At 39.8% G+C, this 26299-nt stretch overlaps 1 protein-coding gene across 2 annotated transcripts in view; it reads right to left on the minus strand.

Annotated features, from left to right (window-relative positions):
* Positions 1-221: 221 nt before the first annotated feature.
* Positions 222-26299, minus strand: part of LOC132208885 (ral guanine nucleotide dissociation stimulator-like 1) — a 59362-nt gene continuing 33284 nt past the window's right edge. For both annotated transcript variants that reach the window (XM_059644192.1, XM_059644193.1), the window contains 12 exons: positions 24126-24203; positions 22071-22157; positions 21337-21414; positions 16015-16208; positions 15257-15384; positions 12904-13119; positions 10782-10885; positions 9915-9993; positions 7135-7221; positions 6540-6572; positions 2759-2818; positions 222-276 (listed from right to left, as the gene is read on the minus strand). In XM_059644192.1, the coding sequence (XP_059500175.1) occupies positions 2810-2818; positions 6540-6572; positions 7135-7221; positions 9915-9993; positions 10782-10885; positions 12904-13119; positions 15257-15384; positions 16015-16208; positions 21337-21414; positions 22071-22157; positions 24126-24203 (1093 nt within the window). In that variant the 3' untranslated portion in view covers positions 222-276; positions 2759-2809. The remainder of the gene's footprint in view (positions 277-2758; positions 2819-6539; positions 6573-7134; positions 7222-9914; positions 9994-10781; positions 10886-12903; positions 13120-15256; positions 15385-16014; positions 16209-21336; positions 21415-22070; positions 22158-24125; positions 24204-26299) is intronic.

The raw sequence follows: 26299 nt of genomic DNA on the forward strand, positions 1-26299 counted from the left end.
AGGAAGGAAAGAAAGAAGAAAAAAACTGTCTGGACATTATTAGACAAACCAGAGTCTCCAAGAACAACATATTTTACGTGATGAGTGCCTCACTGTCTCACCTTTTCCGGCGCTTTTTGCGAAGTGCTCGGCTCTTCCATTTCCAAGTGGCTGGAATCTGATAAAATGCTGGCTGCGGTAATGCTGTCGTCTGAATCCTCATTCTGAAGGGATGCTCGCTGCTCAGAGCTTTTAGTTTGAGTGTTGTGTATTTTAACACCTCTCTTTGAAAACAGGCTGCACAAGGGAAAGGGGACACAACAAACATGAAAATGTCATTGCATTCTAGAGAAACTGTTAAAAAAAATTAAACTAGAATGAAGGTATATTGATGATGAGAGTACCAGGAGTTTGATGCGCGCCACATTTGACCTGTGAGAAATTAATAGTGGCACACTCATACCAAGAGCTCGCATTACTAGTATTGAACACCGTTACATTGTCTAATAGTTAGGGAGTATATGAATAGGTTACAATGTTTGCATATTCCAATGGCACAAGAATCTGGGCTTTTTGCAGTGTTTGTTCAACCTGCTATCAACTTCAATCTCATGAAAGGCAAAATGTGGATTTGAATACCCACAGGGTGGAAAATTTCCCCCAACCTGGCCACATGCTAATGTGTATGTAATTTCATCCTGAAAGCTGCAGTTTATTAAAAGTAAAACGTAAAACAAAGTAACACCATTGATAATTGATAGAAAACTGTATACAACACTTTGTAAGGTAGGACAGTGAACTCTGAATTTGGCCTTCAGTATATTGGTACTGCAAACGTTAGGATTTCTATTCAGCAATTTGCATTTATATTGCATAATTAACATCGAAAATTTTCCAAAACTCCCAAAAGAAGTACAGCAGATGCAATGACAAAAAAATTCCTACACTGAAAATCCCGATTGTTGGTATATTAGGCATTAAATAGTGCAGGGAGCAAGAGCAGATGGCTGCTGAAATGTGAGATTGCACACTAATGCTGCAACGTTGATTGCCTGCACTTCGAGAATCACAATTAAGCCACGGAAGCCTAAATCACATCCATGTAACATCCACACTCATGTAAAGAGAAGATATCCTAGGAAGTGAATAAGTGTTTCCCTTCTCTTTCTTGGTTTCTATATAACAATAGTCACATGTCACAGTCCAGATCACTGCAAGGCACAACACAGCAACAAGGCATGGTTTTGCTTCTCTGAAACTCTACACGGGTAGGTGGTGGAAAATCTGACTTTGCTGAGTTCTGGTCAGTCCTTACCTATTGAACAGAAATATAAAATAATATCCCCAACTCAGGAAAATTATCAAAAACAATAACTTTGGAGTCTTTACACATGTATGCACAACAACACAAACACATACTTTCACGTCACCTACATGGAAAGAGATTTGAGTTTTATAGACAATAGACAATAGGTGCTGGAGTAGGCCATTCGGCCCTTCGAGCCAGCACCACCATTCATTATGATCATGGCTGATCATCCACAATCAGTATCCTGTTCCTGCCTTATCCCCATAACCCTTGATTCCACTATCTTTAAGAGCTCTGTTTATCTCTTTCTTGAAAGCATCCAGAGAGTTGGCCTCCACTGCCTTCTGGGGAAGAGCATTCCATATATCCACCACTCTCTGGGTGAAGACATTTTTCCTCAACTCTGTTCTAAATGGCCTTCCCCTCATTTTTAAACTGTGTCGTCTGGTCCTGGACTCACCCATCAGCGGAAACATGCTTCCTGCCTCCACAGTGTCCAATCCCTTAATAATCTTATACGTCTCAATCAGATCCCCTCTCATCCTTCTAAACTCAAGTCTCCAAGTCCAGTCGCTCCAATCTTTCAACATATGATAGTCCCGCCATTCTGGGAATTGACCTTGAGAACCTACGCTGCACTCCCTCAATAGCAAGGATGTCCTTCCTCAAATTGGGAGACCAAAACTGCACACAATACTCCAGATGCAGTCTCACCAGGACCCTGTACAGCTGCAGAAGGACCTCTTTGCTCCTATACTCAATTCCTCTTGTTATGAAGGCCAGCATGCTATTAGCTTTCTTCACTACCTGCTGTACCTGCACGCTTGCTTTCATTGACTGATGTACAAGAACGCCTAGATCTCGTGTGCTTCTCCTTGACCGAACTTGACTCCATTGAGACAGTAATTTTGAGGTGGAGCTTCAAATGTGAGAAGCATGTCTGATAATTTTTCAACAGAAGATATTTCTGCTGCCTGCTGACCCACAAAGTAGAACACAAATCTGATTTTTCACTCAAAATTGTTAAACATTGCTAGTTTTCATTATACAGGCCCACAAATATGCAAATTTAATTCACTGTAACACTTTTTTTGCTTACTTGTCTCTCATAAACAAATTTATTCCGGTGAAATTTAGCCATGGTGCAGAAACTTCTCTGGACAAATGAGAATCGCTAGGCAATACCAAGCTCATCACAGGTCCACATTCTACACTCATGGTCATAGCAAAGAATCTCTATCAATCAGTCTACACGAGACACATGCACGAGGTGAGAATAACAGCACCACTCCTTGCATCATCTCAAATTACTCGAACAGTTACTAAAAATCTCACTCCAATGAAGCAATAATGACCACACATCAAATGTCTCTATTTGTCAAGGAACAGATGTAATTACCTTTCTGTCCATTCATCCCAATAATAAAGGAAATAATGAGATATTTGCGGTGCTTAACATGGGATACTTACCAGCTGAGGCGTTTAAACACACTCTTTTTGGGCTTTGGCGGTTTCTCGAGTTCAGAGGAGCTGCAGGGTGGCAAATAAACATTTTCAGACAAGATTCATTTAAAAAGAATCAGATGCTTTTGTTCAATATTCTTATTATTTATGGCAAAATCAATCATTTACATAGATTTGAAATTGCAGAATGATAATTTTGTTTGCAAAAGGCACGTGTTTTCAGGCAGGAGAACACTGAACATTACTTTGAGTAATGAGCGACAAAAGTTCTCACTGTAGGCACATCGATCTTTTCTGCTTTATGAACAGCAGATCAAGACAATAAGAGTTCTGAAGAAATGTCACCAGACCCGAAGGATAACTCTGCTTTCTTTCCACAGATGCTGCCAGACCTGCTGAATGTTTTCAGCAATTTCTCTTTGTGTTTTTGATTCCCAGCATCTGCGGTTCCTTTGCTTAATTTTTTACCAAGACGATAACCCCCTCAGTCTTTTTGCAGAACACGTGGAATTGAACAAAATGCTCGAACTTCTACAGCAGGTACAGAAAAAATTAACAAGGACTGGGCTTGAAAAAAGTTAACTGGAAAACATGAGAATCAAACTTCCAGTGCCGAAGGTGATACAATAGGTTGTAAAGTTATACAGGAGTTTCTCTGGGCCTCATCCACACTGTCATGTGAATGTACAGACAATGTCAAGCAATGAAAGGTAGTCATGAATCAGTCACTTCAGGTGACTAAAACACCACATGCCACATCTCGGAGGTAGTAAAATGAGGAGTATATCTCTTGACCAGACTTTCTGTTGCTGATATTTTCAGACAAACCGTCCGAAAATCAACCAAACTATCCGAGAGGTCCAAAAGAACTTTAAATATAACTTATGATCCATGCAAAGTGAATTTCGGTAACATTTTGTAATTACTGTTATAAATAAATACCATGTTTGAAGTTGGCCCAATACTGACTGTGCCACTGATGGAACTGACGATAATGCCAGGTGCTTGCTGCACATGGTCATCCATAGCCTGAGGATGGGCTTAATAGTGAGCTTTGATTTTCAAAGCAGGAATGTAAATTGCTACATCAGGTACATTTTAAATAAGAACTTCTGCCCATCAATTTATGAAGAAGCAAACTGTTTTCAAACAATGTAATTATTACAAAGCCTGCTCTGTCAAAACTAAAAAATAGTTTCAGTGATCTATAATCTGGTTCCTTAATCAACTCTGGTCCAGGAATGGCAAAGTGTTTTGTTTTTCAGTTGGAGATTATTTTTGGTTGCATTATTAAAAATATACTGTGGCTATTTCGAGATGAGGGAATGATGTTTTTAGGCAACCATTGAAAGATACTTTAAAATGCTGACCAATTGTGTAGGGTTATTGTTAATTTTATGTTAGTAATAGGATTATGTGTTTGAAAAGAAATTGGAAGGAAAAGAAACATTTCTCAAAACTGGTACAATTTACATCTGGATTTGTAGGTGCACCCACAATAGGAGCTCTTGGACATGTTGCTAAAATTGGTCACTCATCAAGTTTTTTGCATTTTCCTGCAATCATTGGCTTAGTGATAGTATACTCTGCACTATTATATACCAATGAAACGCATTTTGATGCAACACAACAGAATTGATTCATTGAGCAACTGGCTTTATCCTCATCGGTCAGAATTCATTGTCAAAACTTTGAAACCAAGGAAAAGGAAGACAGTAAACAATCTGGCAGCTCACTAGCATTAAACAGCAATTATAACGAGAGAAGATTTCACACACAACCCTTAACTGTTTTACCTGCACACTCCTACAATACCAGTTACGTACTCGCTATCCTCACTTAAGTATTGTTGCATAAAGAACAAGTCTAGAAAATTCTCGTTTGGACGAAGGGTGTAAGATGAGCAAGCAAACTGCAGGGATTTGATACCCAAAATTATTTCATATTCCTGAAAGAACACAAATAAATAATGAGCTGTTAAGGCAAGTTTAAACTGCTATAATTGCTCCTGCTAAATCCTAGTCTGTGGTATTTTGAACAGCATCGATAACTTTATTCAAAGTGCACAGTACATCATGTCACAAAAATATTTCTGCTTTGGAAATAAATGACACAAATGTGACTTTTCAAGGATAAATTTCTGTACAGATTATCCAGGATGGTTTCAGGACACTAATTCCCAAAACAGTGCTTCAAAGATGGATTATTTTAAAAAATGATTCACTTAAGAACCATAAGCTGATTTAGGGTGAAGACAAGAAATGTTATGAAAGATCATTCATCCAAGCAAAAGGAAGTCTGCCAAGTACAAAATAAGTGGCTGATCTATAGTAACTGATACCAAGACAGACGGTGAAAATGTTGAGTTAATTTTTCAAGGTTGCACCACCATGAAATTGAATGGACCATGAGCAGCTCGAAGTTACTGGACTATTTTCTTTCAACCACAGTGGCTTCTTGGTTGAATCTTGTCACAATTTGACATGTAAAAAGGGGCAGACCTTTCTAAGTCAAACTCTGACAACATGTTACTGCCAAGTTGTAAAGTGCCAGCCAGTTTTCAACAGGTCAGTGAAAAGAAACACTTCACTACATCCACATCAGCCACGACAAATGGCGGGCCATTTGACAGATTACATTCCGAGCTGGTGAATTGGAGTCACATAGCGTTGGATGCCTATTTTGCCACCCAGCTGATTTTACATCACATGGCCCAGTTTGGCAAATTCAGCATCAGCTGCTTCTGATCGGAACCTATTCTATTCATAGGGACCTCAAGTTACAGCTCTGTAAGCAAGAATTCATTGTTTGCCATAAGGTCAAATTCCTCTCAAATTCATATTCTCAGGTTGCCTGCTGAATGTTGCAGTACAAGATGAAAATACAATCTGAGTGGGTTATCTCTGGGTACTCTGGTTTCCTCCCAAGGTCCAAAGATGTGCATGTTAGGTGGATTGCCCACGCTAAATTGCCCGTAGTGCCCAGGGATATTTAGCTTCAGTGAGTTAGACATGGGGAATGGGTCTGGGTGGGACCCTCTTCAGAGTGGCCCTATGAACTTGTTGGGCTGCATGGCCTGTTTCCACACTATAGGGATTTGATGATACCCTCAACAGTAGCCATGACAACAGGGATGTTTGAGAATTTGGTATTACCAAATTCAGAAATATGGAGTAAAACATACTGCCCAGTCAGTGAGAATCCAAACAGGTGCACTCCCTCAATTTCTGACATCCCATGACGAAATGATGTCTCTCATCTAAAGGAAAATACTAATATGGAGAGATTGTTTATCCAGTGTCTTCAATAATGAAATAGCTTCCATGACACTGAGATTAATTGAACAACATCTTCACTCACATAACGCCTAGCATATCCTGTGCGTGGCTGTGACTGTTCAAAGGTAAATTGTAGCACATTAGCAGCGCAAAAGCAGGCTATTTGACTGAACTGCTCCATGCTGATCTATACACCTCTCCCACCTTGCTTCAAACTCTAAATATGCCGCTGTGTCCTTTCTGACATCTAACTTTCTCTCAAATACATCTGTGCTCATCCTCTCAACGAGTCCTGGTAGCAGCAGCTTCTGCATTCTGGCTGCTCTGAGTAACAAAGCATCTCCTTAATTCTTTATTGGATTTATTAGTGACCATATACATTTAGGATGCTGTTGGGGACTCCCCCTACACCCCCATCAAGCAAATAAAGCAGCACAAGATTGAAAAGCATGCTTTTCCCCTTTCATACAATTCCAAACATTTTGTACAGTGCAATTTTCAGTACTAACTTTTTGTCTCTTGTCAAAGTTGATCAAGCCATTCTGTAAGAGATAGACAAGGACAAAGAAAATTAATTCAAATGTACAAAGGTCAAACAGTACAACAAGATCATGAAATTTAAAAGATCAGAAGTGAAATACAAGCTCTGTAAACTTGGTTCCATTTTAGTATATCGTCAAAGGCCAATCACAAATGATCTGTCATACCACCAGGTCATATCTTGGACACTACATAGAGCCCTTTGCTCCAGTCAAGTAGGTCAGTACCAAGCTGAAGACATTCTCAGCTGTTCAACTGCTCAATACGCAGTGACATCCAGGTAACCAATTTACCTGTACAGAATAAAAATGATGTGCAATTTATCCAACCTTTTGAAAAACTAAACCCATATTCAATTAACTGCAAAGTGATTTGCATGTTCCTTTGTTTACAAATTGTTTGATTCACAGCACAAAGCATCAAATTATTCTGATTGGGATTATTAATCAAACTCATTCATTTTTTTTATTGCTTTGATTCTCATCTACAAGCAGCTTGCAATGAAACCATAATAATAGCGCTCATCAGCAAATAAGGAATCCAAATCTTGTAAGAGAGACTTACTGAATGGTAATTCGGGAAAGCCGAATCCAGTGCTGAAAATTCTGTTAAGAAAGTTCCCAGGTACGGCACAATTCCCTGAACGATATCCTAGAAAAAGAGAGGTGAATTTGTTTAATCCATTGTGAACTCATTGTCCTATTTCTCAAAATTACTACTCCATGTCTTATTTATTCCCTTGATCATACAACTAAATCTATTTAGAATCAAAATTTAGGACTCAAAATTTTAGACAGTTATACAGTGGAATGCAACGTTAGATCTATAAAGGCCAGGCAAGTTCAACGTTTGATCCCTCATCTGTGAACTGGAAACCAAACTCAATATTTGTGTAACCTCATCATTTGGAGATTGGAAATTTTCTATGTAACGTGCAATTTCGCTTGAAGATAAAAACAATTTACCTCACCAGATCTCCAAAACTTTGTCTCAACAAGTTTAAACGTCATTTTTTTCTAAACTCAAGAATACAATTCTTCTCAAGGTCTTTTCATTAGACACCTCTCTTACCCGAAGAAATAATTTAATGGTCTCAGATGGTGGGTTGGTTCAGAACCTAAGAGCCTAGGAGATACATCGAATTGGCAAATTGGAGCCAAAATTGGGTTTGCGGCAGGAAGTAAATGTGATTTTTGAAGGGCTTTTCAGCAACTTGATGCTTTCATCCAGCAGCATACCACAGGGTACAGTAATAGTTCTTACTGTGCGTACATTAATGTTGAAGACACGAAAGCTCCAAGTATGAACAGCCGATTCACAGATGACACAAGAATTGGACGGTTGTGAACAGCAAAAAGCCTTAGTCTCTCGGGTTACGCATATGGGCTGGTTAGAAGGCCTGAACAGAGGCAAATAGAATTCAATCCAGAAAAGTGTGAGGTGAAGCATTTTGGGGGTCTAATAGGTCAGGAGAATATATGTTCAATGAGATAATAAGGTGTGGAGCTGGATGAACACAGCAGGCCAGGCAGCTTCAGAGGAGCAGGAAAGTTGATGTTTTGGGTCTGGATGACAGAGGATCAAAAGGACTTTGGTGTGTGCATAAACATATTCTTGAAGGCAGGAGGACCTGTGGATAAGTTGGTAAAATATTGGATACTTGCCTGAATATAACAGCAAAGGGGTAATGATGGAACTGTAAATAACATTAGTTGAGCCACAGCTGGAACAATGTGTGCCTCAAAACTAAGGCATTTTGCTACTGACTACCGCTCCAATTCTTGTGTCATCTGTGAACCTGCTGTTCACACTTGGAGCTTTTGTGTCTTGAACATTAATGTACACACAGCAAGAACTATTGCGGTGCCCTGCACCACTGCCAAAGCACATTTGTGTAAGATGCTGAAAGATTAGCAAACCATGCACTGTAATTCACTGCATAATCTGGGAGAAAGCTTTATGGAAGTTATACAACTGTCCAATCATGAACTCACATTTTCCCCTGTATACTTACAGAATTTTGCACCACAAAAACAATCATCATGCAGAGCACACATTTTTGATTATAAAAGCAAACCTACTTTTAGATTCAATCTAGATCAGAAAAATATGTTGAAATTCTGTACAGTGCACCAATCACAACACACAATAAACAAAGTGTGACAGCAGGGCAGTAGAAATTCTGGGGCAAACATCTGGAAAGCAATGTAAAAAGATAGTTCACTGCAACTAGAACATTGAGCAGTTTGAAAAATGGAGTGTCTGTCAAACTGACAACATGCTAGCATGATTACTGCATTTCTCCCTCTTCAAATACCAGCTTGAAAGTGTTTCAATTCCAACTAAGAATGATTTAGAGAATAAGAAAACGTTGACTATTTTCTGAGCTGGACAACTAGTTTGGTAAAGTGGCACCAAAATATTTATATCTGACCAATTATTCTGTTATTTTGTCAAATTCAGGAGCAAAATGAGTGGACAAAGAGCATGATAAAAGGAGTGAGGAGGAATGGCTAGAAACTTGTCAGTTTTCGTCCAAGCTAGTTGAAACTAGATAGTTGATGTCTGAAATACTGAACAAAGAGATATGAATATCTCTCCATTCCTACGCAGCAAATAGTTCTGACTGCAGAGAACAAGAAAAGGAAGACATGGTAATTGAGTAAAAACACTTATGAGAACCAGTTAAATCTCTTAATGTTTTGCCTTGGCTTTTATTAATTACAAGGCCCTTGAGGTGTACAAAGCAAAAGAAAAAGAAATTGGCACATATCGCACTTTAGACATTGCTTCAGTTCAAATTTCCAAGATAATGAACACTGAGAAAGATAATCTATGAAGGCTGCATCACTGCATCATAGACATTGCTTCAGTTCAAATTTCCAAGATCATGAACACTGAGAAAGGTAATCTATGAAGGCTGCATCACTGCATCATATACATTGCTTCAGTTCAAATTTCCAAGATAATGAACACTGAGAAAGATAATCTATGAAGGCTGCATTACTGCATCATAGACATTGCTTCAGTTCAAATTTCCAAGATAATGAACGCTGAGAAAGATAATCTATGAAGGCTGCATCACTGCAGTATAACCAAATTAGATGTCGATTAAAATGTTAACTGCAATATCATCAGCAATTATAAGAATCATGACAAAACAATCTTGGAAGACTTGAGCCAAGCCAGACCACCTGGACTGCAATACATATACTCCTGTTGCAGTATTGATTGACAGAATCTGTATGCATTCAGTCACCAACTGAGTTCATTGCAGATATTTTACTAGAAACTATTGATCATGCCCTGAATATAGTCACACTGGGCCAAGTGCAACACCTTACCTCCATTAGCAGCTCTCTACTTGCTACAAAGTTATCTTCTTCATTGTTTGAAAGGTCTTCAAATGTTATCTTACTGCTCCTAGTCAAGAGAATGAGACAAATTACTCTTGACAGAATAGAGTCAAGATAACAAACAGCTGATACGGAATCTGACAAATAAGCAAGTAATACAGAGAGTGAACGGCAGTGAAGCATTTTTACAATAAGTATAGTTATTTTAACCCAATTGTTCAGAAATGTTTTGGCAATCTCTGGGGCAGGTAGAACTTGAACCCTGATTGTTGAAACCCAGGGATGGGGATACTGCCATTGTGCTGCAAAAGCTCTTGAGTGCAGTCGTTTTGGTGAATCTCATTGCAGCAAGAGAGATTTCATTCCCAAGCTGCCTACAAAAACACAACCATGATCAAATGGTCTGAGGCACACGAACATAAACTACAGGTGTGCACTTCAAAGTGTTATAGAGTGCTTTCTTGGGAGATTAAAATAATTGTTGTCTTTGTATTTTAGCATCCCACACAAACCTCCGGCTTATATCACCCCATCACAGCATATCCACAGGAAACTGTGTTACGTTACATCCAACAGCAGATCAGTTTTGGAACACGATAGTTAAATATTTCAAGTTGCCAAACAGTTTTCTTTTTCCACTTAAACAAATTAACTCTTCGCTCCTTTGTGAAAGGATGAAAGATTCTGCCAATTAACCAATTGTTAGGATTGCACTGTAGTGCCTCTGGTAATCCTGTTAATGCACCGAGCGTGTGAAGATCACTTGTGCAAGTAAACCTGGAGGTCAAACCTGCAATTTCCTACCTCATACTTATTAAATAAAAATTACATGGCTCTTTCTGAACAATGACTTACTTTGACACGGCTGCCCAAGTCTTCTTCAAATTGAACACACTATTTGATTGCAATGCAGTGGTAATAGCATGCACTGACGAGAAATTCTGCAAAATCCTACATTCCTGTCAGAGAAAAAAAGCCGTGAGTTCTGTGGAAAAAGCAGTGACTCCCCATTACCCAACACCTCAGACTTTTTAAAAAGGTTCTATCAGAAAAATGTTAGCTGAGAAAATAACAGCATTAACAAACAAACTTTTTGAGGGAAAGAATTCCATGATTCTTGGCAACTCAAACCTTGATATTCGTTTTGTATCCCTCTGAGACAACCTCTTCAGTTCCCTTGCTGCCAGCCTGTGACTGGTTAGATATGATTACTGACACCAAAGGAGAGCTTAAAATGAGTAGGATTGAGACATGGACATCTGAGTGGTAGAAGTCGCGAAGGTAGGGGGTGGAGGCGGGGTAATCATCTTTGTTATATCCATCACATTTAGCTCATAAATGAATGATAGGTTGTATTATCTGACAGAATAGGAGGGCAGGACCAGTCACGTGAGATACTCATTCGAGGGAAAACAGACAAATCAGGAAATTGGGTCTACTTTTATGAATCACTACGTTATTGATACTGAGTTAACTAACCTTACCTAGATTAGCAGCTGAATGTCCTTCATCTGTTTCCACCACCCCCCCAACCTGTTGGAGGTAGGGAGAAAACTGGATCAAATCAAACCTCCCAAATGTGTACTTTGGGGTGTGGTGGAGATGAGGAGGAAGCCTGCGAGTGTTTGTTATCAGGTCTCAAAGCCACTTCTGCTTGGGGAGGGAGGCCAGGGAGGGGCAGGGTGATCACACCATTTGGGATTTCTTTAGAGGTGCGTCAATTGGCATAATCATAAGAGCCTTATCTGATTAAGGCCAGCAGGTAGGTTCTCCAGCCCATAGTCTTCCGGCTTCAGGGAAATAAAGCTGCTGCAGTAAAATGGAAGTAATGGAGGGCACTTCAACATGGAAGCCACTCCTTGTCAACTATTGTAAAAACTCAAAATCAGAACTAGAAAAGTCAGCCAAGTGATCAAAGTAAGGTGGTGATTCCTCTTCAGAATAGCCTTTGATAGCACCAGTGTATATGTCAGCAACTCCTTCATCCATGTCTACTACTGGGAGTCAGCCTACATTCGGTTGAACTGCTCCATGTTGTGAAACTGGAGACAGACTTTCAAATCCCCATCAAGGTCCCATTAATGCCTCAAGACTCTTAACGAGTCAAAACTGATGCAGGCAGTGTTGCCAAGACCCAAACCAGACTTCTCTAAATTAGCTGGCAACAGAATTATTGTGAACTTTCATTCCAAACCTTACGAATGAATGAATATTTTGTTGTCACGTGTATACGGGAAAATACATTGAAAGTACAGTTTTGTTGCAAAATCCAGTGCAATTTTGGATTATAAAATCAGTAAGAATCAATTACTTCCTTTACTTAATTAGTTAATTACTCGGTTCCTATCCTGATCCTTTCCAAATGTACGAGTGGGCATGCCACATGTTGGCGACAAGTACAAACCTGGTATCAGATCTGACAGCCCTTCCTCACTCTTTTCCCGATTGCTGACTAACATGCTGAGACAAATTCCTTTGGCAAACACATAGGAAACAGACAACCAGGCAAGTTACTGAAGTGCCGTCATGTAGGCATACAGAATGCAGAACATTGGGAATAAAATGTACACTGTTTCATAAACTGATTACGGCTTGAAAGGGAGGCAAATAACACTATGTAATGCCCAATAACTAACTTCATTTTTGAAGGGCCAGTAAAAATCTGAAATCAGTTTGCCTTTTTTATCCACATAAATATTTTTGATTAGAAAAAAATACATTAATATTTCAATGCAACTGTAAACTGAGGCAAGAGCTATTAGCAGCCAGCACTACAGAAATTATGAATGCTAGGATTTTCCATGAAGCATTCAACTCTTATTCAGAAAAGTATTCTGCTCACCAATTCAAGAGGCTTTCAAACCTTGGACATATCAACACATAGTGTTAATGGCTTGCTCTCTTCCACCATGGTTGTTTCATGCACTGTGGACTTTAACATGTCACAAAGGCTAAAAACCAATAAAGAATAGTGTACCTGGGCAACATCAATCCATTTCTCAATGATTTTAGCCGTCTGCCATGGTTTCAACTGTTGACGTCTTAATATGGTGCTGGTGACACATTTTGTAACATTATTGAACTGTGTCATGGTGGCCTGGACGGTTGATACCAGATGCTGTTTTTCTTCCTTCCCTCGTTGAGACCAGATGGACCCTAAACATTGGCTGGGCACAAGTTTCTGAAAAAGATCCTGATCAAAAATAAAAAGGAAACAAAGGTTAAAGGTGTCAGTCGTGCCATGTTTTAAGCAATGAACGACAAACAAGATTTGTCCATCCATGGGTACATTCGTCCTGCTAGTTTGCAATTGTACATTAAAACTGCATGCTATATTGTCAACGACTGGCTAGAAAATACTCACATTGATGCACAAGGGCACATTGGCTATTCAGACAGATCAAAACCCTCGAATTTTCAGTCATCTGCTTCCTATTTGTAGGTTAGATTTAAAATCACTGGTTATCTCCACCCAACTCCGACTGTTGGCTCCACGCACACCATCAATGCATGGCTCTGCTGGCAATAGTCACTGCTACAGATGCTCAGCCCTGGTGGCCCACAGGCTAGACAGGCTGGGCATCAGTATAGCGGCCCTGCATCATGTCTACTTCTCGCACCAAGGCAGGTTGACAGAACACAATGGCAGCCTGGCCCTCTGTTGGTTCAACAGGCCTCAATGTCAACACTTCACCACTGTTGGTTTCATGCTGAACACAAATATTGCCAAACGTCCAAGCTTGTCAACTGGTCATTCAGATTACATTGTGTCCTTCTGTCTCCCTCTTCAAGATGAGCAACTCCCATCAACAATTATGCTCCGACAGTGAAAGTTAACACAACCGGCAAATAGCTCCTTCGGATCCCCGTAAACTCATTCAGAATGGAGAAATTTGTCAGTCTCGTCACTTTCAAAGCCAGAGTTGGCTGTGACAGGCTGCAGTAGAAAGGAGTGCTCAGAAACCATCGAGTGGGAAACTGTTGCATGTTTATGCAAGCATGGTGGGCTCTCACTTTTAACAGTCTGATCACGTCACAATGATGTCAGCGATCATTTCCGGCAAGGAATAGCTTAGGCTAACCCTGCTGCCTCGACAGTAAACTACATAATAAAACTCCTGCTGTTTAACATTTCAGCCCCCTGGCTCTGCATGGTAAAGAAAAAAACTAGCGATGAGGATCAAAAAAACCGCTTTAATATTCACCAGGTCAAACCACTGATTTGACAAAGACTCACAACCCTCACTGCAGATCTCGATGGTTCAACAAAAGAAAAGCAGCTACATTCCTCAACAGACACCCAGCTAGGTTGCTTCCCACCAAAAATGGCTGTTGTCATCATTATGTCACATGATTAGACTCTAAGTGCCAGTCGGTATATACATACACATATGCAACAGAGACTGCAGTCAAAACAGACAGTTACCTTTGGAACTCTGTGCAGAAAAGCAGCTGCCCCTTAACAAACTGAGATAACAAAGTGTGGAGCTGGAGGAACACAGCAGGCCAAGCAGCATCTTCGGAGCAACTGTGCTCACCCAGCTCTGCACTTTGTTATCTCGGGTTCTTCAGCATCTGCAGTTCCCATTATCTCTTATCCCATAACCAAAACCTACTTTTGACAAACTGGTCACTTCCAGATGAGATTGCTGCACCCCTGTTCTGAACATGAACATATGCTTAGGATTTTTGAGACCTAGAGGACTACTTACATTCTAGAGTCACACCCAATGCTGTCATACAGACCACTGAACTTCCACTTCAAGCCTAAGCCTATGACCAGACTTTGACATAACTCAAATTTTGATTCAGCAACCACGAGTCTCATTTTGTAGAGGTAGGCATCAAGCCACCTTGGAGACTAGACTGGAATACCCCGTGGCTGATCCCACTCCAGAAGATTCTGGGAAAACAACAAAATTGCCATCCTGGATACTACAAACAAAATCAGTGGACTCTTGAAGAAACAGTGACTGTTATGATGAAACAATTAAACTTTTACCCTGAAATACTATTCATTTTGTAAAGTTTCAACACTAAGTTACAAAGGATTTTCAGTGCTCTCTCGGGTCACTTATTTCACATGGCGTTCATTCAAAACAAATGACAAGTGCTGAAGTTTTAGTTGGCAGGTATTTCAAGCGAGATACTGAAGTCACACGTCAAACAACACATTTTAACATCTTGGAAGACTGCATTTTGAAGGGAATTCAGTTATAATGACTGGTGGAGCAGTAATAGCATTAAACAATACAGAGAGATTCAGATGCCTACTGCTGACTGAAACATCTTATTCAGAATGACTGGCCGCCAGACTCCTGTTCACTCACAGCATCCATAAAAGTCAGCTGCTCTGCAATGAAGCGTGATGGGTAGGACAGGAGCTTTTCGTCAACTTGTTCGATGGTTTGGTCGTGTTCTTCTCCCACATAGAATCTGACTCTTCTACGGTAGCCTTCTGTGCAAGTGAAGAAAGACATGTATTTTGTGCCCAAAGTTCACATTGCTCTAAAATATCTCACGAACTTGTGACTAGAAATTGTGCATTGGTTTCCAATAGTTATCTAATATTCATACTTCTAAATCTAGATTTGGTGAAAGTAATATGATATTGCACTGAAATCCTCTTGTTGGGAGCATCTCAATTGCAAAAGAACTTGTATTTAATGACAGATTCCCATCCCAATTTCTGGCTTTAGGAAATATTCTGAATCACAATCTATTGTTTCACAATAACTTGCAAAATTATTACATCAGATTATAAAATAAAATGTCATTGATGAAAACATTTCAAAAGGAAATTGTCCAGAAAGTCGCATTACATGCTGCTGGGTCTTATCGGACCATATGAGAGTATCAATTCTATGCAGAATTTGGTCTTGTACATCATGCAATTAGTACAGGGGTAAGCACTCAGCAATAATTTTAATTAACTTCGTTTATCCAAAAATTTGGAAGTAATTTTGAAGCTTGTCAAAGGAAACCAAAATGAACTAAATCCTGAGACAGAGGGGCAAGCCGCACACAAACTTGTAGGGAGGCACCCTGAATTAAAACCACATTTTTGCAACATAATTGTAAATCTTACTGAACATCTCTTTCTCCGCTGTTTCCTCCGCCAAAAACCGACTCACGAGTTTCTGGGCCCGATGTTCAGCATCTGACCCTGGCACTGTTTGGTTCAAGTAGGAAAGTACCTTCCGGAGACAAGAGTAAGTTGGAACTTGACGAAAGTCTTCGGCAGATTCCTCCAGCCAGATTTCGAGAATTTCAGGAATAGCACTGGAAATAAAGTCAGAGTTAACAACTGTTCATCGGGGAAGCAAAACATGTGGGGAAAAAAAAGCTTCTAATTCTACAAATGTCAATGCAATAGATTAAAGTTGGAATATGGGGTCATCGTGCTCACACAGGAGATGAGCTGCCATCTTGAACTGCTGCAGTGCACATGGCAATGGTGATCCTGCTGTGCCATCAGAGGGGGGCTGTGTGGCACTTTGACCCAATGATGAAGAAATGACTGTCCAAGTTAGAATTACGCTGGCCATGGATGGAAACTGCAAGTTGGCCATGTTTCCAAGTTTTCTTCTTTGTAGATTGCACAGGTAAGCTTAAGGCTCACGTATAAAGTGATTTCACATGTGTCTGAGGTTACTTATTACACCAGCAGGACCTCTTCGTGTTTAGAGTTTACTAGTAAAGAGAAAGTGAGCTTTAACAAAAAATCTTCTTTATAAAAGTCAAATGGGACAAATCAGATGAACAAAGAAAAACACAAGGATAATGATGATTTGTTTGCGTTTGTTCTGGGAGTTGCATTGCCAGTACTTGGATACCTCGGTAACATGGATAAATTGGGTCTAGTTGCAGGTGAATAATGAAATACTCCAACATAGTCAGCTTTCAATTCACTTATTTTAACTGCCTGGCTAATACTGAGAGGCCACGTAGCATTATTTCACAGGTAAATCAATGGTTACTTTTTTGCAACAAGACATCAGCTGCACAGAGAAGTCATCACACCACTGAAATCGAACGCTTTGCACAGAAAAACTCCCCAGGGCACTTCACAGCAGATTAACCATTCAAAAACTGACAAAGGAGGAGATATTCAAACAGATGTCCAAACATTTGGTCACAGTGACTCTTCATGAGTTTCTTAAAGGCGAGAGATGGTGATGTCTCGAGGAAGGAACTACACATCTGCAGGAAGTAGCACTAACGGTGGTGGGCTGATGAAAAAAATCAAGTAGTACACACCACACTGGACGTGGCAGAACAGAAAAGTTCCAGGCAAAGTTTGGGACCTAAAATAATTCCAGACTAAAGCAAAATAAGAACATGAAAGGATGTGAACACAAGAATTGAAAGTTTTTTCGAAAAAAAATCTAAAGTTCAGACATTGGTCAACCAAGAGACAACGTGGGCCAGCAAACATCAGAATGATGAGTCTTGTTGTGAATTGGGAGATGGACTGAGTTGCAGCTATGGTCTATGATGCAGTAGGTCGGAGAAACCTTTGACTTTCCAAAGACTCCAAAAAGTAAACATTTGTTTGATTAGCATCGCCAATTTACATGGAACATTTTACGCTGAAAGTGCTGTTCTAGTTTTTAATTTGGAATTTCTTTATCTGCAGCCCTACACTGAAACCGATGATCACCTATTTGAGCCCGTTCATAATAGATCATGACAGCACAGAAATTACATGGTGTGAAACATTACACACAGACATTGGGGCTTGATTCAGACTTCATCAGCTCCATTCCTGTTAAACAGTGGTTGGTGTAGGAAGTGCTAGGCAGCCACAGTGCCATATGCAGCAATAGCCTCTTGTTGTTTGAGAAAGATATACGACTTAGAAATAGTTCACACTGGAGGGGCTATTTTGACTTCATCTGCTTTCAGATCAGTTGGCATAGGTTGTACTCTTTTGCAATGATTCAAAAACACAGCTGGCCCATACTGGTAAGGTGCTGTATGATATTAACTAGTGAACATGGCAAATTATGAAATGAAGTGACTCATTTTGGAAATGTCAAGAGATTGTTTTTCAGTGAGGTCAGAAGAATCATGAAAAGCTTGATAAAAGGTGAAGTTTTTAATCAGCTTTTTACAAAATGGAGAAAAGCATACTGTGCATTTCAGATTTTTGAGTCTCAACAGCTGAAACCATGGCTGGTAACAACAGGACAAACATAATCTGGGATAGGCAAAAAAGTGAAACTGGACAGGAAAAAAGAGAAACGTCCGAAGTGGACTCAAGGAAATTGCAGAGATGGAGGGACAAGGCTGTGGAAATGTTATTTGTTATGTTACCTCTCGGAAACAGTGACTAACTGAAACACACTGGAAACATGACCTAAGGAAGTTGCCTGGGCTCATTTGGTCCTGAATCATTCAGAAATGCCTAGGTCACATTACAAACACTCGAACAGTAACCCTCCAAAAATATATATAAAGAAAAATCAATTCAAAAGATCACAAAACCAAAAAATTCCATTTCCTACTGAAAGCCTTCATGGCTGGGAAATAAGTTGCTGAGCTAAAGAGCCTCTACCCTGCTGACAATATGGTAGAACTTAATTAGTACTGTGCTGAGTCCAAAATTTGACCCAAAACACTTTTCTGTCGTCCCACTAGAATTAAAGTCTCTGTTTCCAATAGATTCATTAACAAGTTACTACATCCCCACCGAGTAATCTGAAACCTTTAATCAGCTGCAGTGTACAACATCATTTCATTTAATTACTCATTATCATCCTTCCACCATCTAAAAGGATCATTTCCTAAAGCGAGCACAACATAATCTTAGATTGCAATGGCACTGGAGAGAAGCGTATTCTTAAAGTATTAGAGCGTTCCAGAATTGAAATAATTATGTACGGGTGCACTTTTGTCTTTCTTTTCAATTCTGGCCACTTGCGCATCTGAGATTAATTGTTTCACCGATGACAACTTCACTGGATAGATTCCTGCCTCTTCTGCCCTCACTCAAGCTGTTCCTTTAAAACCATGCTTTTACTCAACCCCTAAATATCTGTGTTTTCTTCAATGTCAAACTGACAGGTTGTAAGCTACTATTCTGTAGAAAAAGAACTCAACCCAAAAAACTTGAATTTAAAAGGAGATTAACATACCAAAACACATACCAAACGAGCACATTACTTTCATGAGGATTACACTGTCCTCAATCGGGAATCAGGATAATTTAGGTTCCTTTATACACTTCATCCCTATATGTCTCTTGAGACATTGGCACAGGAATATTGTGAAATTAATCAGGACCAATTTGGTATCCACAATTAGCTGTGTTCATCCAGACATGAATAGCTAGGTGTTGGAGAAAAATGTCCGGATAACCACCAAGCCCTATGGCTTAGATTTCTAAAACTTTGTTTCATTTACCCAAAAAGACAACTGGGGTGGGTTAGAGTGAATAGCAATGCACAAGGCATCCCAACTGTGTTCTGAGTTAATAGGTACTGCTGATGCTGCAGTCTGAGATAACAAGGTGTGGAGCTGGATGAACACAGCAGGCTAGCAGACTAGGGGCTCAGGAAAGCTGGCATTTCAGGTCTGGACCGATCTTCAGAAAATTTCTGGTGGAGGGCCCAGACCCGAAATATCAGTTTTTCTGCTCCTCTGATGCTGCCTGGCCAACTGTGTCCTATTTGTTTGATTAACAAGAGGGATTTTTCCTTTGCTGCATTTTTCATAAATTGTTTGAGCTTTATTTCGAACTTCAGTGCAGCCCAGTTGTGAACGCTTGCTATTGCATCTGAAGTAAAAATATTCCATGAAAATCCTCACTCCCTCAAATTGACCATTTTTCTCAATGCAATACTGCAAAAATTTGCCTTTGTATTTGCTCACAAGTAATTTTTCTGTGCTTGGCCCTTCAGGCATTGGCTTTCTTGATTGTAAAAACGACAAACAATATCAACTCAAGAAAACAAAATAAATGAGTAAGCAAACCATGTACAAAAGAAAATAAATCACTGTATATATAAAGGTAAGAATCTCAAACTTTAAAGTCCCCAAGTCCAGTCCAGCACTCAAATCTATTGGATAAATGTTCTTTTGTCTTAATCAAAAAGCACAGAGTTTAATCGAATGGCCAGACAAAGAAGAATAATCCCATCTTTAACCCCATGCAGCCAAAGTGTCATGCAGGGCAGCATGGTGGCTCAGCGGTTAGCACTGCCACCTCACAGCTCCAGGGTCCCGGGTTTGATTCCAGCCTTGGGTGACTGTCTGTGAGGAGTTTGCACATTCTCCCCATGTCTGAGTGAGTTTCCTCCAAGTGATCCAGTTTCCTCCCACAGTCCAAAGATGTGCAGGCTGGGCGGATCAGCCGTGTGCTAAATTGCCCTTCGTGTTCGGGGAATGGATCTGAGTGGGATGCTTCAAGGGACAGTGTGGACCTGTTGGGCCGAAGGGCCTGTTTACACACTGTAGGTAATCTAATCTTATTCAGAGCAGTAAAACAACCTCAGCAATCTGGTACAGCTCAAAAATAACTAGAATTCCAGCTAGAGATGCATTTGTGCGATGCTTTCTACAGTCAAATATCTTTGAAAGCACTTAGTTTACAAACTTCAAACATGAAAAATCATTTCACAAGATCATTTGGATTTCATAGATTCAGGAAGTATTAATTCAAGATCGATTATGTGCAAAATGTACAACAGCAGCACGGAGTGGGAGGGCTACCAAAGTCAGGACACCACAAACAAACCACTTGCCAAGTATCTGACTGCTCTAGATAGCGGTATCATTCGGTTTCAACTATTCACAGGAAGTTTGCAGGATAACTTCTAATAAAGTGGTGTGAAGAGGGAAACCATTCCTGCAATAATGCATCATTATCACAAACTAGACTAATGACAATCTGAGATAAACAACCCCAAAAGCGTGATCATGTAGGACAAACAATTCCAAAAGACAAAGAATTTTGGATGATTTACACTGAAAAATATAAACAAGCCAATCTCTAGGAATAATGCAATCATTGGACATGCAAGACAAGCAGCTTCTTTAATGCAAAAACAGAGTTAACATTTTGGGTCCAGCGACCCTCCCTCAGAACTGGAAGGGTCACCCGGACCTGAAACATTAACTCCATTCTTACCTTCACAGACGTTTCCAGAAATGCTGAGCTTTTCCAACAACTTTGTTTTTGTCCCTGAATTGCAGTGTCCGTGATTCTTTCAGTTATTATTTAGCTTCTTGAATGTGATTGTTATGGGTTGGAGTGCTGTTTGCCATCCTGTTTTGGGTGTCTTATATATTCATGACAAAGGCTCTACATTATTTTACAGGTCTTTCTGGCTCTCCAGCAATTCTTCTCACATTCTTAAATTTCACACTGAAAATACAATTTCACTACATGTCAAATCAAACTTACATTTTCATTAGTGTTTCCTTTTCTGCAGGACTGAAATTATATTCTCCTAGAAAGCTTGATCTGTTGAAGTCTATGCTTCTGCAATTGATCATAAACCACAAAAGAAAAAGCAAATTAAAATGGTGTTTGGGTCTACAATTGCTTGCCAGCCGTAAAATAAGAAATGAAGTCTCAAAATTCAGCATCCTAAGCCGTGATCAGCTAACTTTATGAAACAAGGTCACACTCTAAATGTAAAACTGCATAAAATAGTGAATACCTTCTTTAAATTTCCTCAGGAAGTTTACCAGAAATGCCCTTGAGGGCCAAAGCAGCTCACCAGCAGTGGTGGTGGCTGGTGGTAACAGGGGAAAGGAGCAGGTGCAAAGAGTGAAGCCACTTCTTCAATAGCTTACAATTGCTATTAGTCCAGAAATTTCAGTCTGAGATAAACTCAACACCTTCACACGCAACTGCTGCTTGTGCTTTGTATTGCTTGTTCCTCAGAATTAGGGAGAGAATATGCAAAGAACTCAGAAGCTGTTTCTTCATCAATGTGCCATGATCTGGAATGATATCCGTGTTTTTGTTTCTGTGGTATGTCTGACAGAGTCATACAGCATGGAAACATCTCTGCCTTCATGAAGAGATTTCTGATTATCCAACCTATGGCCACCAGATCTCCAGCCATTCCCTTTACACACTACTGTATTGCAAATGAAGCATAATATGGTCACATTTTGCATCAAACTCACTTCTTAACTGTCGCTCCCTTCTCCGGTGAACTTAAATTCTGAATTTCATCAGAATTCGGACAGTGTTTGGATTCAACACTTTCACAGCTGCAATTGAACATCAAGAACAATTTAAAACACCTCAAGCAAACCCTTTCATCTTCAGTTAAATCCATTAAAATACCCATGAAAATTGAAGATTCAGAATGACAAGCCTCCATCAGATGGTTTTATTAAACAGGTTACACACCAGATGGTGAAGATTTCTGAGTCAGCATAAAATGTTAGCCCATATGCTCCCCAAGTATTCTTGCTTGAGACTGGGATTACAGTTCCTGTGATGCTGTCCTGCCAATAAGATGAATCTAGTTGCTGGATTTATCCGCACACTTTTGAACATAAACATAGTACATGTTGTAATCCTCCAGTCCTCTGATACCACCCCCTGTATTCAAACAGGATGAGGTTGTTGTGCAAAGTGCCACTGCAGCCTCAAGCTATTTTTTTTCTTTCTCAGTATCCTCAGTTGTCTACAATTCACTTCCTTCTGAGTTACCAACACCAGGGACAACCAGCCGTTCTAATCAAAGCAAAAATTGCTGTAAAAGCTCAGTGGCTCAAATTACTCAAAAATATTAACTCTGCCTTCTCGCCACAGATGCTGCCAGACCTGCTTAGCTTTTCCAGCAATTTCAATTTTCGTTTCAGTTTTCCAGCATCTGCAGTTGTTTAATGTTCACATTTCTAAAATGCTGTCCAACCTCAGCTCATCCTTGTCTCAACTATTTACTTTTCATCGTGAATTGGGCATCAACTTCTTCTGAATAGTATCGCAGCCAGGCCCTTACCTCTGTGAAGATTAAACAGTGATTTATGACCATTAGCCCCACTTTCGCTACCCTTTCACTGCTCACAATGGAGGATGACATTCGGATTCCCTTTTAACATTAGCTGCCAGCATCATTTAGTTCAACACTTCCCTTCTGAACTACTTATAATTAACTCGGTACACATTGGGGTCATCAATAATCCTCATCATTTGTACCATTTGCCACTCTCTCCTGCTTGTGGGAACATTCTGACACTGTCACTAAACAACCTCCTTCTGTAAGACAGACTGCTGTTTCATTGCAGTTTTCCCTGAACTTGTGTTCAACCTTACTTGCTGCAAACGCCTTCTTGCTCCTTTTGAAGTTGGACCTCCTCCAAATCAAAATTATTCTGGATTGTTCCTTCCTCTTTTCTGGAGCCAAAATAAATATCTTATGATATGGTGCTTCCTGAAATGATCCATGTCTGATATTTGATCGATAGTGTGTGTGTATGTGTGTGCACAATAATTATAGAAGTGGTAGTGCAGGTTGAAGATCTCATCAGGATTCTGAACTTTAAAAATTGGAGCATTGTATGAAAAACAAATATGTTCTGACTAATCATGATTAAACAAAAACCTCCTGATTTCCCCTCAACTCTGGTATTTACCAACCACACTTCAGGAAGGGATTTGAGAGGGTGCACAAAACATTCCCAAAAAATATTACCAGAGATGACAAACTAGACAGCCCTGTGGAGAGGCTGAAGGAGCTTGGGCTGCTCTTGGAGAAGACTAAGAAGTGATTTTAAAAGTGTTCAAAATTATAAGGGATTTGGTTGGAATGGATAAGAACAATCGGTTCCTTGTGACAGAAGGCTTAAGAAGAAAAGGACACTGATTTAAGATGATCAGCAAAAAGAACCAATGGTGACAAGGATTTTGTTTTTAAATAGCATCATTAGAAACTGGAAAGCTCTGCCTCATTGTGTGGTGGATGCAGCTTCAATTGAGGTCTTCAAAAGTGAGCTACAATTTTCGAAAGGAGAGGTTTCGCAGTATTACACAGTAAAAGGACTTCGGAGTGAACGTAGGCAAGTCCCTCTTTGAGAGCTGGTACAAACATTATTAAATCATTGTCTCTGGGCTATTACCATTCGATGGCTATACAACATTGCACAAACTGCTAGCTCCCCAGCTATATCCTACCGCTTTGTCATATTCTGAATAATGATTCATTTTGTCATGCATGCAATTAAACTTACTCAGCAATTATTTCGCTGGATCCTGAAGAAACACAACTTCCACTTTCCTCACCATTTGCACTGTCAACATTTCCAGAACTGCAATTGATCAAAGAGGACAAATTAAGTCATTTAGAACAGGCAAACTCGTCCAGAATTAAATCCAACCCAATTCAACAACAAAAAATCACAGCCTTGAGAGATGGATTGTTTTGACTTCCACAGGATGCCCACAGGCCTTCATATTGAGGCACTGCTGGGGTGTGGGTTGGAAGAGACAGAGCAGGGCAATAAGGAGAGAAAACCAATTCTTCAGTATTTCACCCTTGTTGAAAGCCGTTTCTGGGCCATGCAAGAACTTGATACTGAAAGACAAGCAAAATTTAATCTACCATTGAAAAGCTTTGAAAGCTTTATGCTAATTCAACATTATTCCATCTCTCAAAATAAGCCAAACATTGCAGAAGCAGTGAAGCAGTTGCTTCATGTGATTGCTTTTGTCTGGATTGGTGCTCACTGCACTGCCAATTGGGGTATCTTCCTGAGGCAACCCTGACATAATCCTACAGCAAATCCCAACAGTTTCCTTTCACAGTATTAGATCCTAAATACCATACAACAGGTTTAATCTGTCGTCACATCAAATTTACTTGTCAATTACTCCTTCAGTTTCTGACAAACTTAGGTTTCCACCCACCACACAGTGTGACATGTCAATATTTTCACAGCTGCAACTGGTCACAAAACACCAAATAAATCATTTTACTTGTGCATATGATCACATTTTTAATTTCTGGCACTCTTATCAACATTGGGATTTGTGGCTGTGAGGGGGAGCCAGTGGGTAGATGAGGTGTAAAGATGTCAAATAAAGAACCTCTGCACTGGGACAGACAACAAACATCCCAAAAGAGAGGATTTAAGTTTAACTTCCTCATATCTGAAAAAGAAACTCAAGCTCTTCACAGACTATTGACAATTCAACCCTCACAAGCACAGCTTGTAACTCAAAGTTTGATTCAGAGCACTGATGTAGGAATTTGTCTTTGCTCAAATTCACTGAAGCTTAAGGTCAGATTAGTCACCATTGGCTGTTTTGCTGAAAAAAAAATCATTTTTCTATCCTGCTCCTTTCACAGTTCTGAGTTTCGTTAAAGATCTGGACAGAATAAGGTCAGGATTAAATCAAGGTCTCTGACTTGTGAAAGTGCCTGACTCCATGAATACACATGGCAAATGACCAAATTAGATAATTCAAAATGCAAATTATTCAATGGCAATATTGTATGGGAGAAATACCAAGGCTCGGACATGGGGAGCAGGTCACATTCTTAATTGAAGACATATTTCTTCAAATGTTACGGACATTTGGAGGACACTTCAATGAACTTGGAAGAAGTTTGTAGGGAGGGTGCAGCTGAGCTGGAAGGAGGAACACAGAGAAGTGCTGAGGTGGGGTAGAGGAGATTAACTCATTTCTTTAGCAATTTTACCAGAGCCACATTGTCCAGAAATATAACCTCAATATTGATCTGAGAACAATTTCCCATCTAAGTGTTTTGGATGCTTCAATGGTGATGCTATTATTTCAGACAACTGTCTCTGTTATAAATTTTCGAGGGAGGCAGCCCAGCAGACACTTTAATGTGACTGCTATAGTCTGGAGTGGCACTCATTACATTGCAACAAAAATTTTGAAGAAATCAATGGTTCTCCATCATTCCCTTTTCACACTGCTGCATTCCAAATGAAGCAGAATTAAAACATATCAAAATTATTTCCGATCAACCTTGCTTCCTCATGGTTACACAGATGCCTGGCAAACTTTGATTCCTACCCACCCGACAATCTATACGGCCAAAATATCTGCAGCTGTCAGTGCACATGAAGCACAAATTAAGAAAAGGATTTGCATCTACAACTGACTTGTAAACATTGAAAATAAATGCTGAATCCCAAAATGCTCAGTATTTCAAGTCCCCATTAGGTCAAAGTCCACATGAATGACTACACTAGATGGTTTGCTTTCCAAATTTTCAGAGAAAATATGTAGGACACTCCAGTTACATCGGCTGGTGCATTTGAGGGGAGGTGGGAGGTTTCGCAGTTTAGCATTGTTGCAAGTTAGACCACCAAGGTCTGGATGTTGAGGGCCAATCAAATTTTCACTGAACATTTTAAAATGTTTTCTATGG

This window comes from Stegostoma tigrinum, unplaced genomic scaffold (assembly GCF_030684315.1).
Source record: "Stegostoma tigrinum isolate sSteTig4 unplaced genomic scaffold, sSteTig4.hap1 scaffold_57, whole genome shotgun sequence".
Taxonomy (NCBI): Eukaryota; Metazoa; Chordata; class Chondrichthyes; order Orectolobiformes; family Stegostomatidae; genus Stegostoma; species Stegostoma tigrinum.